This window comes from Grammomys surdaster, unplaced genomic scaffold (assembly GCF_004785775.1).
Source record: "Grammomys surdaster isolate TR1022 unplaced genomic scaffold, NIH_TR_1.0 126248, whole genome shotgun sequence".
Classification (NCBI taxonomy): Eukaryota; Metazoa; Chordata; class Mammalia; order Rodentia; family Muridae; genus Grammomys; species Grammomys surdaster.
The window spans coordinates 797477-812782 of record NW_021621048.1 but is presented as its reverse complement, the minus strand read 5'-3'; the positions used below and the strand labels follow the sequence as shown (position 1 = coordinate 812782).

Genomic DNA, 15306 nt, shown 5'->3' with positions numbered 1-15306 from the left:
AGGAGGGAGGGAGGGAAGGAAGGAGGGAAAGAGAGAGAGAGGAAGACAAGGAGGAAGGGAGGGAGGGAGCTCAAACCTGTTTGCTGATGACTGAGTACCAAATGATTTAAGTAAGGAATATTCAGTGAATTACAGCCAACAAATTTGATGTAACTTCTTGCATTGTGTCTGTTTCTACCATGGTTCACGCATGATATCCTCCTTAAAGCCCTTGCTCAAACATCTCTCTGTGCGGCCTCTCTTGGCCATTTTATTTTAATATTATGACTCACTGTCTTTCTCTGTCCCTGCTTTATTTCCCCCCACAGCAACAACACACCCTGTCACTTAACATTTTTTTGTTATGTGTCCCTTTGTTTCCTCTCTCCTCCCAATGTCACTTCTAGGAAGGTAAAAATCTTCATATTGTTTGTTGAAAAATTTAAGTGCTAGCAGTGTTTGGGACACAGCTGTGTTTCAGGAAATATCTGTTGAATGAATGCGTAGAACTGAATAACAACAGAACTTACATTGCTGGGCTCTTCTGAGGACTGAGCATGCTAAGCCACTCTACATACAGCAGCGTCTGGCCCACTAGACTCTGCAGACATTACTGGAATTGTTACTAGCCTGGTGGGGTGTGTCCTCAGATGCCTGTGGGATATGCACATATCTGTTGCCCTCCTGGGTTAGGGAGGAGGACTATCTAGATGGGGCCCTCTGGTACCTCTCTGCTCCTGTCTCCATGGAGCACCTATGACTTCTTTCTTTGAAAGTGTTCTCGTGAAGCAAAGAGCTCATGAGCTAGAGAAAGTCTGAAGACCTCAGCTTAAGCCCTTAGGGTTTGGAAATTGCTCTATTACTGTTAGACTGTCCAGAAAGGAAAAACATTTTTCATGTTGTTTGTTTGTTTGTTCGTTTGTTTTTCTGTGCATGCCTTTTTTAGAAAAACATTTGTAAATGCCTAAGAAACAAAGAAGATCAAAAAAAGGTCTACCATATGGAATTACAGCTCTCAAAATAACCTTGAAGATGGAGTGCAGAATCCATCTTGTGTGGTCACTGAGTCATTAAGCAAGGTCAAATGACAACACTAGAAACTACGGTTATTTTGAAGTAGTGATGAGCAATAAGGCTTACTTCAAAGTTTCTGCCTCAGTGAGACAAGAAAATTACTTGTAGGGCTGGAGAGAAGGGTCAGCAGTTAAGACATATACTTCTCTTGCAGAGGACCTGGGTTCAGTTCCCAGCACATGCACAGCAGGTCACAAACACCTGTGGCTTCAGTTTCAGGGGATTTAATTTTGCCTTCTGTCCCACTCAGTCCCACATGTGGTACACATACACACACTTAACATACACAAAATAAAATAAATTTTTAAGTTAAAAAAATGTACTTGTAGAGCTGGGGAAGGTAAGTCAGCCAGTAAAGTGCTTGCCTTGCACTTTTTTACCCCAGAACTACATAAACATCCAGGTCACATGATGCACAGTAGGTCATCCCAGCACTAGGGAGGTGGAGAGTGAGGATCCCAGGGACTCCATGGCCAGCCGGTCCAGCTAAATTGGCTAGCTCTGGGCAAATGATAAGCACTGTCTCAATGGAGGTGAATGTCATTCCTGAAGATGATACCCAATGTTGTCCTCTGGCCTCTACACGTGTGTGTTAATATTGAGATCCATTGATAATGTTCATAATTAAATATTCATACTTCATAAATTAAGTGTGTTAGTCTTATTCATAATTAAAGAAAATGTTAAATATCACTTGATATTATAAGAGTTGTGGGTGTAATATTTTCCAATCCAGGTTCATTGCTTCCTGGGATTTGTGGTCCCTCAGGCTGAAGACTCTAGGTTAGGGCTCCAAGAATAAGGTATATCAGACTGCCTTCCAGGTAAGAGAGCCAATGAGGGCTCAGAGAGGTAGAGTAAGCTAAAGCCACACACTGAGACTGAAAGAATGAAGACCTGACCCCGTTTCCCAAATAGCTTCTCTTCAGTAATATCCATCTATACTCTCAGACTTCTGTCCTTTCCCATCATCGATATGAAGAAATTTGATTAGACCAGTTGCCTAGAAGTCCATAGCTAGTCTCCAGAAGGAATCTCAGGGATACAGCTCAGACAGTGACGGATAGCATACATACGAGTATGTAAGCCTGGGTGTAATCACCAGCTTTGCAAAACTAGTGGCACACACCTGTAATCCCAGCACTTGGGAAGTGAGAAATGAGGATCAGAGATCAAAGATCATCCTTTGCTGCATACAGAGCGTGAGTCCAAACTGAGTTATTTAATACTCTCAAAAACAAGGTTTCGGTTTTGTTTGTTTGTTTGTTTGTTTTAGTGCACACCTACTGCATTGGTGCTGGGAGTCCCCTGCTCTTCCATTGTCCCCTAGCCCTTCCCCTCTCCGAAGTTACTAGACTCCAGGCTCAGCTCAAAAACTTGCTGCTCTGATTCACTGAGGTTTTCAGCCTGACACCTGACCCTTCAGGCCCAGAGAAATGTTCTGGTCCAAGTGTCCTGCAGACATATCCGGAACTCTTTGCTGCCACCTGCCAAGTTGGGAGGCTAAGCCTACTCAGAGGCTCGACAATGGCCATGTTACAGAACCAAACCCTCTCTTAACCTGCTGCCAAAACTCTCGAAGGATGCCACTCACATGCCAATGGTGTGCCCCTACTCAAGATGTGGCCCTCTGCCCACAGCTGCCCTGACCTTTCTGAGAGTCACGGGACGAGTGAGCTGAGAAGAATCACTGTGTGGCTCTGAGCAAGTCTTTCCAATCAATGAACTTCAGGGGGTGGGAAGTGCAGAGAGTTCCCAGACTTCCTGGACAAGAATTTCTTAAAAACAAATTCCCAGGACCCATCTCAGACTCACTGAATCAGCATCTCCGCAAAGGAGGATGAGGAAGCTTTTTTTTTGGCAAAAACCTCAGGGAACTTGACTGTGAGTGAACTTGACTGACTGAGCTTTGGTGGTACCTACAGAGCTTCGAAAAGCTACAGGCACATAAGACCTAGCCCACAGACTTCTATTCTGTAGGTTTGGGGCTCTACGGTCCCAAGATGTATAGGCTGTGTAATCATACCTTCCCAGAGGTTCTGACTGGGTCCTTTCAGAGGCTAGCATGCTTGCTGTCCTGGCATCCTAATAAAACTATTTGGGACTCGTACCCTATGACCTGTTCTATTTATTGGCATATATCGAAAAAAATTAGTCAATTTCTAATGTTGAAAAATTATATGATCTTTATCCCCCCCACACACACAAAATTTCAATTCCAAGCCTTCCTTGAAGTCTTGTTATCTACACACATCAGACTAAATTCCTACCTGTCAAAAGTGACTGGAGAAAGGCAGTGAGACCTCCTTTGAAACCTGTGTTCCCATCTGTCTGTCTCCACTACTTACTATTGTGGCCAACACTGAGGCTGAGTATAGATATATTGTCTGTTCAGTATCATGAATGTATTTTCTTTCACTCAGTCAAAAAACTTCATCTCTAGCCAAAGTGGAAAAAGCAATAAACAGGCCAAGTGCCCATTGTTTCTAAACAAATCTGTCTTGCCACCAGCCTTGTTTGCTCATTCTGTCATGAAATGCTGGGTTCACGGCACCTGGTGTATGCCCTGGATACTAACTGTTTGGGAGTATTTGGTGTTCCAAAGTCCAGGGAAATGCAAAAGACACTACCCTACCCTCATCAAATAGAAAGGTTGGCACGGGGTATCTACAGCCTCTGACCCTGGTGCAGTATAGAGAAAGTCCAAGCAAAGAGAGGAGATGCTCCTTGCTTAGACTGGAATGAACTGGGATGAAGAGATCTTCATCAGAGACAGCCCATTGTAAACCTCAGGTCCTTGGAGTTGCTCAGCATACACCGTGTGAACTGAGGCATCTCCTTAGCCGTAAACCATGTCAAAAGATAAGCACAGTGAATTAAAAGATGAGTAATTACCAGTCATGTCTACCAGAAGACCTTGGTAGAGGCTTTGGTGGCTGAAATCATCAGCACCTAGTGTCAATAAAGGATAATTGCAGGTTCAAATATATTCACAAGTGTCGACCAACACAGGAACTGAGCATCGGAGCTGAAATTCCCTTGGAAGAGCAGTTGGCACCACCCAGCAGGGTGCCAGTGGCTCATGCCAAAGTGTTCTGCCAGGTCAGGTCTGCCTTGATATGACTGAGCTCCTGCCTCATAACACATACTCGTGTGATAAAGACTCTGTGTATCACCCCTAGGTGACAACTCTCACTTCAGAGCTTCTGCCAGAGAAATGCCAACATTGAACTAACCCTCACCTCATTATCAAGAGCCTAAATTACAATCCAGCCCTTCAAATGACCTGAAGAAGTACATATACTCAGGGCTTACAGAGCAATGCAGAGGAAAATGCAATGGGTGTGAGGAAAAGAGGAAGTCATAACCAACTGGGCAACCCCGGAGACCTTGAGAAAAATATTAGTACAAATTCTCCTAAAAGCCTAGGACATGCTCCTTGATGTTCCATTCAGTGGCAAGAATCCATGCTCAGAAAAAAGACAAACAGGTCTACAGCCTCAGAGTCAGAAATCCTGAGACCAGAAACCAGAAGGCCCCACACTCCTATACAGAGGGATTCCAGAGACACATACTCCACCCTGATGGAGAGCAATGCCTAGATTAGTGAAGGAAGGATGGCTGGCCTGCTGGCATCCCAGGCCACAAATCCAAATAGCAGGACTCATCAAAGATGAGAAATCCTATGGCATCTGTCTAGCAGAGTAATAAAGATAACAGCCAATACATGGCAGTTACTACCCAGTAATAAGCAACTGATCTTCAGTACTTCGGGCCTCATAAAAATCCTAAAAGGTGGACCTCTCCCAACCACATACACCTTCCAAGGGCCCAGGCCCAGGGGCTGTTTCTGCTCTCTCTTTCCACTACTCTCTTTGACAGTTCACCCTAGTCTTTTAACCTGTTTCCATACCCATAGAAGAACTTTTTATACAAGTCAGCTGCCTTGCAGTTCTGCTAACAGATGATGAGAAATAAGAATGAGTAAGGCTGGATCCTAGCAGGTACTCACACATGCACACACCCAGCCTTCTTGAATGTTACTGTTAGATTAATCCCAAATGCTGCTCTCCTCAGCCACACCCCTCAGTGGTTTAAATGTTCCTGACATCCAGGCCCATAGCTACAGTATCTTCACCAAGAAGGCAAGTGGCCTAATCCTGCCCAGAGCAGATTGAGGTCACCTCTGCCCCATCCGTATTGGTCCAACTCTCTCAGAGTCCATCCCTTGAGTCCCTTCACCCCTGTCATACTCTTGAATCCCACACCTGCAGATAAGTGACCAGCCCCCGTTTGGCCTGGAGCTTCCTAATCAGAGGCCCTGGGGTCTCCTACATCCCTAACTCTCACAGTCCCAGGCCGGCTGCTCCGGACTCTCCAGAAGCGCGCTGCAACGCAGGTCGCGGCCAAACAAGAGCCTGGATGCTGGCCAGAGGCTCGTCGGAGGCCGGCCGGCCGGGCGGGGCTGGGAGAGTTAACCCAGGGCGGAGGAAGAAGCTCCGACTCCCCATTCCCCTCCCTTGAACACTTGGGGGGAGGGGGAAGCAGGAAATGCAAGGGCAATGGGGACCCAGACCCCCGCGCCCGCCAAGCTGGGAGGAGCAGCGGCGGACCCCGGTAGAGCTGCGACCTGGCGCGGTCCCCAACAGCGTCCTGGCTAATTTGCTTTCCAGGAGAGTCACCCGAAGGAGAGTGTGAGAAGCCGTGTCTCTCGCGAATCGTCCAGCCCACTCGAAGGAGCGCTCTCCCCGGAGAAATGCACTCAGCGCTGCACGAGCGTCAGGGAAGCCGAAGCCCGAGGAGTGCAAGCTCACTCCAGGGGCAAGTCCCGGATGCCAGCTGAGTGGACAACTGAAGGATGGCTCCCGGTTGGGTGCAGCTTCTCTCAGCTGCCAACAGGATCCCGGCTGATCCCTAATCTCAGGGTAAGCCGGTCCTGCGCGGGGTGCACAGAGAAGCGGCTGGGGTTTCAGGAAGGATGGCAGGGTCAGGCGGGTCCCAGAGGCTCGGCCACCCACCTGATGCAGGTCCGGGGACGTGGGGAGCCAGAGCGCACAAGATCAGGAGGAGACTCGGACCACGGTGCATGGCCAGGACAGGGCGGCCTCAGGAAGACCCCTTGTGCACGCCTTCGTCTGCGCGTTTGCGTCCCAACCGAGCCTGGGTCCGACTCAGGACATGCCTGGCTTTAAACTCTTCCCAAGGTCCAGGTCCTGACTCTAGCCGCCGGGCAGCTGCACTCGCTCCTCCGGCAACAAAGACTGCAAGGCCCGCCCCCTCAGCCAGCTGCCGAGGCAAAGAAAGAGAGCGAGAAGCCGAGAAAAAAAAAAGAAGAAGAAAGAAAGAAAGAAAAGGGGGGGGGGGGGGGGGGAGGGGGAGCAGGGCGCCCACCCCCGCCCCGCCCGGAGGGCTCCTGCCCCCGCCCCCACCGGCCTCGCCCCGCCCCCGCCAGGCCTCAGAGCCCTGCGGGCGGGCCACCTCTTACTGATCGCGGTCCCCACCCTACTAACTCAGGCTCCGGACCGCCCGCAGGGCTACAGACGTCCCCTGGTGGTGGAGCAGACCCAGGCCGTCTGTACCCTCTGAGGTCTCCCAAAAATCTGGAGTTCTGCTGTTTCTTGTCACTTATCTGTGTTTCAAGGAGACGTTCTTGGGTCCCAGGCAAAGAATGCCTGTTCTTCAGAGAAAGAAACCTGAAAACCCCTAAGGAACCGAGATGGCAGGAAGGAGGCAGAATCCGGGGGCTTCTAGATTTGTGTCCAAAGTGAACCCAGGAGAGAGGCCTGGGCCCTTCTAGACTGGGCAGCAGTCCGCTGATTCCTTGTCTCCAGATGCTTTTCTGATGTGTTTCCCTGCAATCAGCAAAGTTCTGCCAGCAACCTGGAGACTCTGGTGGGCCAACACAGTGCCTACAGATTTTCAAAAGGGACCCTGGCAGCCCGGAGGCCAGCCAAACCTGGCTCATATTTCCAAAAATCTTCTGTCCTTGGTGACAGTAACCCTGTGTCTGGCTTCCACATTCCCTTTAGCCCATACCTACACACACACACCACCACCACCACCACCAACAACAACAACAACACCTTCACTAAGCCTGGCTCTACCCTGAGAGTAATGTACTTGTACAATCCTACTTCTCTCCTTGGCCACTCTTGGCGTCACCCACCGAGGTACACAGGGACCCATAGACTCACTGGCAGTCTCAGTCTCTCTCAAATCTAGGAGCTCACTTGTAAGTCTCTGCTTTCCAGTTCTCTTAGCTCTAGGGAGACATGTGTAATGCATCTCCATCTGCTCTCTTCAGTCATCCTCAGTGATTCCATCTTAGTTCCTTCAGGTCTTGGGACCACCTGAGGCTGTGACATCTTTCTGCAGCCAAGACTGCTGTTCATTCATCTTCTGCACTGTCTGTTGTTTGTTTGTTTCATTTTTGTTTCTTCTAGTCCCTTGTCATCTTTCTTCTCTCTACCCTTTGGCCTCTTCTGTTTCCATCTCCCCTCTCCCCCCACCTCTGACTCCTCTGATAGTGACAGGAACAACTAAGGCTACCTCATCTTCCCGAACATCTCTCACCCAGTGCAAAGGTGCCAAAAGTTGGCACCTAACTGCTTTATCTTCCTCTGGATATGTAGAGCAGACCCTTTGCACTGTTGGAACACGACTTCACCACGGCACTGGGACCCTCTCCCTCCCTCTTCCCCAAAGGATTCAGTCCCAGTGTCCTCTTCTGCCTATGGTTTCCATGAGCTTCTAACCCTCAATCTGAAACATTGTATTCTTCATAGACACTGCTGCTCCCCTATGTGGATAAGTATCCCTCTTCTCAAGCTTCTCCAGAAGGCTGTTTATATTAGTTGTCCTCCTGCTCAGCCCCTCATCTACCTTCATGCAAGTCTCAAAGCCAGAAATCTTTACATTGTTCCGCCACTCCACCCCGATCATACCCTCTTCTTAGCAAGCTGTTCATTCCACAAGTGCTAGGTTTCGCTGCCTGACCAAGGGATGCAGCTATAAAAAAAAAAAAAAATCAATGAGTCCAGACTCTGAAGGAGGTCACACAACAAGCCCAAGCCCGGAGGAAAGTGCTCTTAACCACTAAACCATTTCTCCAGTTCCTAAATTGTATTTTTAAAGTTCAGAGCTATCAATAGCTCCCTCCTGTTTCCATCATATCCCAGGTCCTAGTCTATATTCTGTTCACATCCTGCTGAGCACCCTCATTGTAAACCTCCTTGGGAACTACACTGAACACAGTGGTATTATATTTAATACTTTAATGAGGTTTAATAATTGTGCTACAATTTTCCTCTTACCTAACTAGCTAGCAGATAAATGAGACTGAACCATTTATTTACTTAACAAGCTTTACAGGCACAACAACTGAGCAGCATTACTCTATTTTAATCCTCTAAGCTAATCGGGCTTCTAACCAGCCAAAACCCTAGGGATAGTTGCATTTTATGGCTTTCTTTGCTGGAGCTGTTTTTCTCAAGGTGTCTCCTGGACTCTGTCCCTGTGGTCCCCACCTTCAACCCCCAGCCCAGTAACTGAAGCCCTCTCTACTTCTTTTCTAACCGGTAATTGAATTTAACCACTTTTATTCAACCAATAGCTTGAAATTGGGAGCAAGGTTTACACAACAAAGGCCAGTGTAAATTAGAGAATTCGCTTGCCTAGAGACAACCAGATCTTGGGATTCAGACTTTAGCCTTTTATACTTAGCACCAGATGAACCCCCAACACTTCCCCTTTTTGTCTAAATGAAAAAGTTCCTTCTCTTAAAATAATAAATGACATCTAACAAATACGAAACAATTATGAGGGGCTGATGAGATGGCTCAGTGGTTAAGAGCACTGACTCTTCCAGAGGACCTGAGTTCAATTCCCATAAAAACCACCACGTGGTGGCTCACAACCACCTATAGGGGGATCTGATGCCCTCTTTTTTTTTTTTTTTTTTTTAAAGATTTATTTATTTATTATGTATACAGTGTTCTGCCTGTTTGTACACCTGCAGGCCAGAAAAGGGCACCAGATTTCATTATAGATGGTTGTGAGCCACCATGTGGCTGCTGGGAATTGAACTCATGACCTCTTGAAGAGCAGTCTGTGCTCTTAACCTCTGAGCCAACTCTCCAGCCCCCTGATGCCCTCTTTAGTCAAGTGGATGTATATGCAGCGGAGCATTCATACATTAAATAAATAAAAATTTTAAAAAATAAACAATTATGAAAACTATTAAGTAGAATTAAATTTACAATGTACAGTCTGGTAAGTTTTTAGTAAAGTACTCTAATATCTATCCTGTCTTGGTAAGTTTTGAGTTCTGTACCTAAATAATTTTCTATATAACTTGGGTATAGGTATATACCTATATATAACTGACATATATATATATTATATAACTATATAACTAATAACTTGTATTACTAATTAAAATATGTTAATAATAGCTAATAATCGATATAACCAACAACTTATATTACTAACTTAAAAACATCTTAGATCTAAAAACATCCTTTTAAATCCTAAACAACTGAAGCTTAATTGTGAGACTACAACTATCTAGTCTTCAACCCCATCAGAGACCTGACAAGGAATAAATATTACCTGAGTATACAGGAAGTACAGGGAAGCAGTTTCCAAAACAATAGGAATGACAGAGAAAGTTGGCTGCCTGAACAGTCCCCAGAATTTCTCTAAAACATTGGAGCATTATCTTCAGCCTTCTGGCCCAGAGTGTCTGACAGACCTGAAGTGGAATTTATGAAGAGCTTGCCTACCTTGTCCTTGCAAAGCCCAGCAGTTGACTTTCCTGTGTCCAGTTTGAGCAGCATCTAGTCTGCAGTTGAGGTAAGGCCATTTTCTTGCCCAGGGGCTAGCTTGCTACATATGAAGCAAACTCTATATGGAGGTTCTTTGATGTACATCATTGACATTAAATGAAAGTGCTGCCAGAAGTAGACATGTCTCATTGTCAAAAAAGGCTTTAATTTAATAAAATATTTTAAATGCCATATTCTGTAGATCTTTGATGTTTCGAAGACCATCTATCTATAATATATCTGAATTATTTGTTTCTAGTTATTTACTATCTGCTCAGTCTAGAAAACATATTTTTGTAATTAACTAAACTAGTATCTAAAATGACCATGAGTTTGATCATAACTTGCATTTATTTTTTTTCTTTTTCTTTTCTTTTTTTTTTTCTTGGTTTTTCGAGACAGGGTTTCTCTGTATAGCCCTGGCTGTCCTGGAACTCACTCTGTAGACCACGCTGGACTTGAACTCAGAAATCTGCCTGCCTCTGCCTCCCAAGTGCTGGGATTAAAGGCACGCGCCACCACCACCCGGCTATAACTTGCATTTCTTAATTATTATAAACAGTTAGTAATATCAGCTATCAATAACTAGAACTTAACATTTTATTTTTAAATGAATTACATAGGTACAATACTATAGTATGTTGTAGCAAAATATAATATTAAATTTGTATCAGTATACAAAGCTCTATACCAATGTAACCAAATATAACTTTAATATGTATCAATAAACAAAGCTCTATACCATTGTTACATTATTGGCTATAAAACTTTTTGGCTTAAACGTAGATTCAATAATCTACCCTCTTTTCTATTATTCCTTTAATATTCCCATATTTCCTCCTTTACTTTTCAACCCCTCTCCCACTACATAAGAAAGAGTCTGTAAAGCATAGGGCTCTTAATCTAAGGGTCATGGTTTGCTACCCTACGTTGGGTGACAGATGTAAAAGTAACTTTTATTCACCTGAAGTAATTGTCGTCTCCCAGGGTTACTGCCTCCATTTGCTAACCTAGGCCTAGTCCTGAAATCCTCTGGCCTAGGTACAATCTAATCTAGACCTAGAATGTTTCCAGCCTCTAAGACTTACTTCTGAATAAGCTTATTCCTTCCTGGTTCTTTCTGATCTCAAACTGGCTAGGACAACTCAGCTGCTTTGGATCAAACTTCTCTTCAAGCTGACTGATTCAATCTGGTTTCTCTCTCTTGGCTTCTGAATTGCTCTCTTGGTCTCATACTAACTTTGGCAATATTTTAAGGCCTGGGTACTGCTGCCTGTCTAGCCATCCATTTTATGCTGTTATTATTGTTACAGGGAAACGTTCTCACATTCACTACTACTGTTACTAGGAAACTTGCTTGTACCAGGGTTGATTGCATATTTTGTTATGTTCTGTGCTTTGGTGTTCTTGGAAATCAATCACAATAGAAGTCAGAACTGCTTTGTATAGTTAGCCACGATCAGCTTGGAGATGAACTAACCACTGTGTGTCTCTGTGTGTGTTTGTGTGTATGTCTCTGTATGTGTCTGTGTCCCTGTGTATCGGTATGTATGCTTGTGTTTGTGTTCTTGTGCAACCGTGTGTGTGTGTGTGTGTGTCTTTGTGGGGTCTGTGTGTGTGAATGTCTTTGTGTCTATGTATGTATGTGCATGTGTGTCTGTTTATGTGACTGTGTGTGTATATGTTTATGTCTGAGTGTTTGTGGCTTAAAGAAACTATGTTTCCTTACTGAAGGACTGCTGCAACCTCTGAACAGCTTCATAATTTTTCTCATGTTTACCAGACTAAGCTCCATGACATCAGCCATTGTTTCATTCACTGATGTATCCTAAGTACCTAAAACTTTTATAATATGTTTTATAATATGTATTTAAGAGACATTTTTAATATGCAGATAGACATTTCATGATTGACTTTCCATTATGGGTGTATGCCCTTTCTCCTACCTCCTAAGGTGAGTACTTGGGTTGTTTTCCATCTCTTGCTGTGACTTTACACATGAGTTCGTGTGTAGGATGAAATGATTGATCTAGAATTGCTAGTAAGAGTATGTGCATTTTTGTTTAGTGTTTTGAGACAGAATTTCATCTAACACAGGTATGATGGTTTGAATAGGAATGGCCAACCATAGACTCACGTGTTTGAATAGTTGATCCATAAGGAGTGACACTATTAGGAGGTGTGGCCTTGTTGGAGGAAGTGTGTCACTGTGAAGGTGGGCTTTGAGGTCTCATATATGCTCAAGCTCTGCCCAGTGTGACGCAGTCTCCTTCTGCTGCCTGTGGATCAGATGTAGAACTCTCAGCACCGTACTTGCTTGTATGCGTCCCATCAGGATGATAATAGACTAAGCCTCTGAAACTGTAAGCTAGCCCCAATTAAATGTTATCTTTAATAAGAGTTGCCATTTTCGTGATGTGTCTTTACAGCAATGGAAACCCTAACTAAGACACCAGGCTAGCTTGATGATCTCAAACCCCTGAACCTCCTGTCTCCACTTCCTGAATACTTGGACTACAGACATATGTGATCATGGTCAAATAGGTCATAAGCATTCTTTTCCTTTTATCAAATTTATTTTTATTATATATATTAAACATATATTAAATACATATCAAACACACATTATGTTATATATATATATCAATATATAATATATATATATATATCAAACACACACATATATGTATGTTTTATCTGCATATGTTCACAGTGCCTGTGGAGGCCAGAATAGAAAGAATATTTGATTCCCCAGGATTAGAGTTAAAAATTGATTGAGCCACCATGTGGATGCTGGGAATCAAAGAGCCTCCAATATTCTTAACCGCTGGGCCATTTCTCCAGCCCTGGTTATGTGCACTTCTAACTTTGATAGACAGGTTTTGATAAATTAAAGATATTATTTTTGGTGACTCTCTTCCACCCCAGAAAACTGCAAAGTAATTGGAAATGCTCATTCAGTTCCAATTGTTAAACAAAGATATCCCAAAAAAGGCCTCTTACAGGACAGGAAAGAGGCTGAGTAAGAGGTGACCTTGAAATTGCTTGGGATGACTAGCTTGGAACAGGATGTGAGCTGTCTCCAAGGGCCTAATTGGCCATTGTTTTAGAAGCCCTAGAGGCACAGGAATTCTCAATCTATTCCCATTCTGTAACCTGCTGCAACCTTACAAGGCTAAGAAAGCCCCATACTGCGAAGGACAATGCCATAGGAAGGCCTTGTTTTTCTATCCACATTGAGATGTTGAAACCATCAGAAAACTGAGGAAACAAGGTTCCCTAGACTGGCTATTGCCTTTTCAGTTGCTGTTTAAGCTTCAAGACTGATGGGTGGCCATTGGGCAGTAGTGGTGCCTTTGACCCAGAACTCAGGAGGCAGAGGCAGAAGGATCTCTGAGTTCAAGGCCAGCCTGGTCTACGGAGTGAGTTCAAGGGCAGTCAAGTCTACATAGAGAAACCCTGTCTTGAAAAACAGAAGAGGAGGAGGAGGAAGAGGAGGAGGAGGAAGAGGAGGAGGGAGGGAGAAAGAGGAGGACAGAGAGAGGAAGGAAGAAGAGGAAGAGGGAAGAAAAGGAAAAGGAAAAAGAAGGAGGAAGAAGAGGAGGAGGAAGAGGAGGAGGAGGAGGAGGAGGAGGAGGAGGAGGAGGAGGAGGAGGAGGAGGCTTGGAGAGTGGGTATTTTATCTCAAGGCCCATCTTTGATGGTCTGGAAGAGTCCTCAGGTTTCCACCACTGACTTGCATTTAGAGATCTGCTTCTTGAAGGGTTCACCTCTTAAAGTCTTTCACTTTCAGACAGCAAGGTGTGTGGGGGAGGTGGATCACTTCACCTTCTTCGCTAGGAACTAATTGATGTCCTGGTATATCATGTAAGTGCCAAAAGCCAAAAGTCATGCCATGTTACTACCTAAAGTCAAATATTGTCCTTGCCTCTTGCCCACAAACTCTACAAAGCTAGGAGCTGTATCTGGTGGACCACCACCCAGTAGGATCTCTAAAAAGTGTTGTCTGAGAGAACAACTAGAGCTCAGATGGAAAGCCACACACCACGACTGCAGAGCCTTATGCCAGTACAGTTATAACCAACCGTCTTTGAGACTTTGGCTGCCCCTACTAGTATAATTGTTTCTTTGGCTCTATTTTTCTTTTTGAAGCTGTTTTTCTCCATTTCCATGCCATTGTTTCAACAATGGATGATGCTCCATGGGCTCATGTCTGGAAATAATTTGGAAACATTTTTATGCTTTCCTATTCTACCATTGAGTGTTAAGGATAAAGGATGAGTAAAAAGAGCCCTGAAACAATTGTTTCCTGGACTGCATTAGCTTGTAGAATGAAAGTGTTCGTTTTGACACGTAAAAGCCACAGTCCTTGCTCATAAGAAGGGATTGAAGAAATGAATTGCATGGGCCATTTTTCTTTTCCTTTTGTTAATCACTATGTCATTTCACTCCATCATTTATTCAACAAATACTCATTTGTACTGCCTGCAGTGGGGCTTAAGTGAATAAATATAGCATGAAACTACTTATAAATTACTCTTTCCAACATTTAAAATGGAGTTGCTTTTATGGTCTATGAAGAGGAAGAATATTTTAAAGATAAAATAAACAGTAAAAACCAGTAAAGGGAAGTTCATGGATTTCTCACTATTAGAGAAATTTTTTTCTCAGAGTTTTCAGAGAAAGACAAAAAAAAAAAAGTGATCAGAATGACTGGCCCTAGAATTATCTCCATCCGTGCCACAGAAGCAAAGTCAACAACAACAACACAAAACAAACAAACAAAAACTTCTTCAATGGGGCTGGAGAGATGGCTCAGTGGTTAAGAGCATTGACTGCGCTTCCAGAGGTCCTGAGTTCAAATTCCAGCAACCACATGGTGGCTCACAACCATCTGTAATGAGATCTGATGCCCTCTTGTGGTGTGTCTGAAAACAGCTACAGTGTATTCATATATAATAAATAAATAAATCTTTAAAAAAAAAAAAAAAAAAAAAACTTCTTCAAAATTCAGAGAGGAGTGGATTTCCAGCTCTGAGGTTCTCAGTCAAATGTGAGGATGTGGCTTGAAGAGATTTTAAAGCATAAAAGTTCTCAAAGTATTTGTTTTCACTGCACCCATTCTCAGAAAGCTAAGGGATGAAGAACGCTACCAAAATGAAGAAATAAGATAGAAAAGTGAAAAATCAAGGAACCAAGAAATGAACAGTCCCGTGGGCTGGTAGAGGTGAGCATCTAGTACTCCAGAGTCAAATCCCTTCTCATTTCTGTGAGTTTGAGGCCAGCCTGAGCTAGTTCTAGGATAGCCAATGCTACACAGAGAAACCTTGTCTTGAAACAAAAGAGAGAAAGAAACAAAGGAAAGAAGAAAGGGAGGGAGGGAGGGAGAGAGAGAGAGAGGGAGGGAGGGAGGGAGGGAGGGAGGGAG

The 15306-nt window shown here is 44.2% G+C and overlaps 1 protein-coding gene across 5 annotated transcripts in view; it reads right to left on the bottom strand.

Annotated features, from left to right (window-relative positions):
* Adamts7 (ADAM metallopeptidase with thrombospondin type 1 motif 7) overlaps nt 1-6406 on the bottom strand; it is a 36866-nt gene extending 30460 nt beyond the window's left edge. For 4 of the 5 annotated variants that reach the window (XM_028758927.1, XM_028758928.1, XM_028758930.1 and 1 more), the window contains exon 1: nt 6072-6406. In XM_028758927.1, the coding sequence (XP_028614760.1) occupies nt 6072-6141 (70 nt within the window). In that variant the 5' untranslated portion in view covers nt 6142-6406. The remainder of the gene's footprint in view (nt 1-6071) is intronic. The other variant, XM_028758929.1, reaches the window with a different exon arrangement.
* Nucleotides 6407-15306: the final 8900 nt, after the last annotated feature.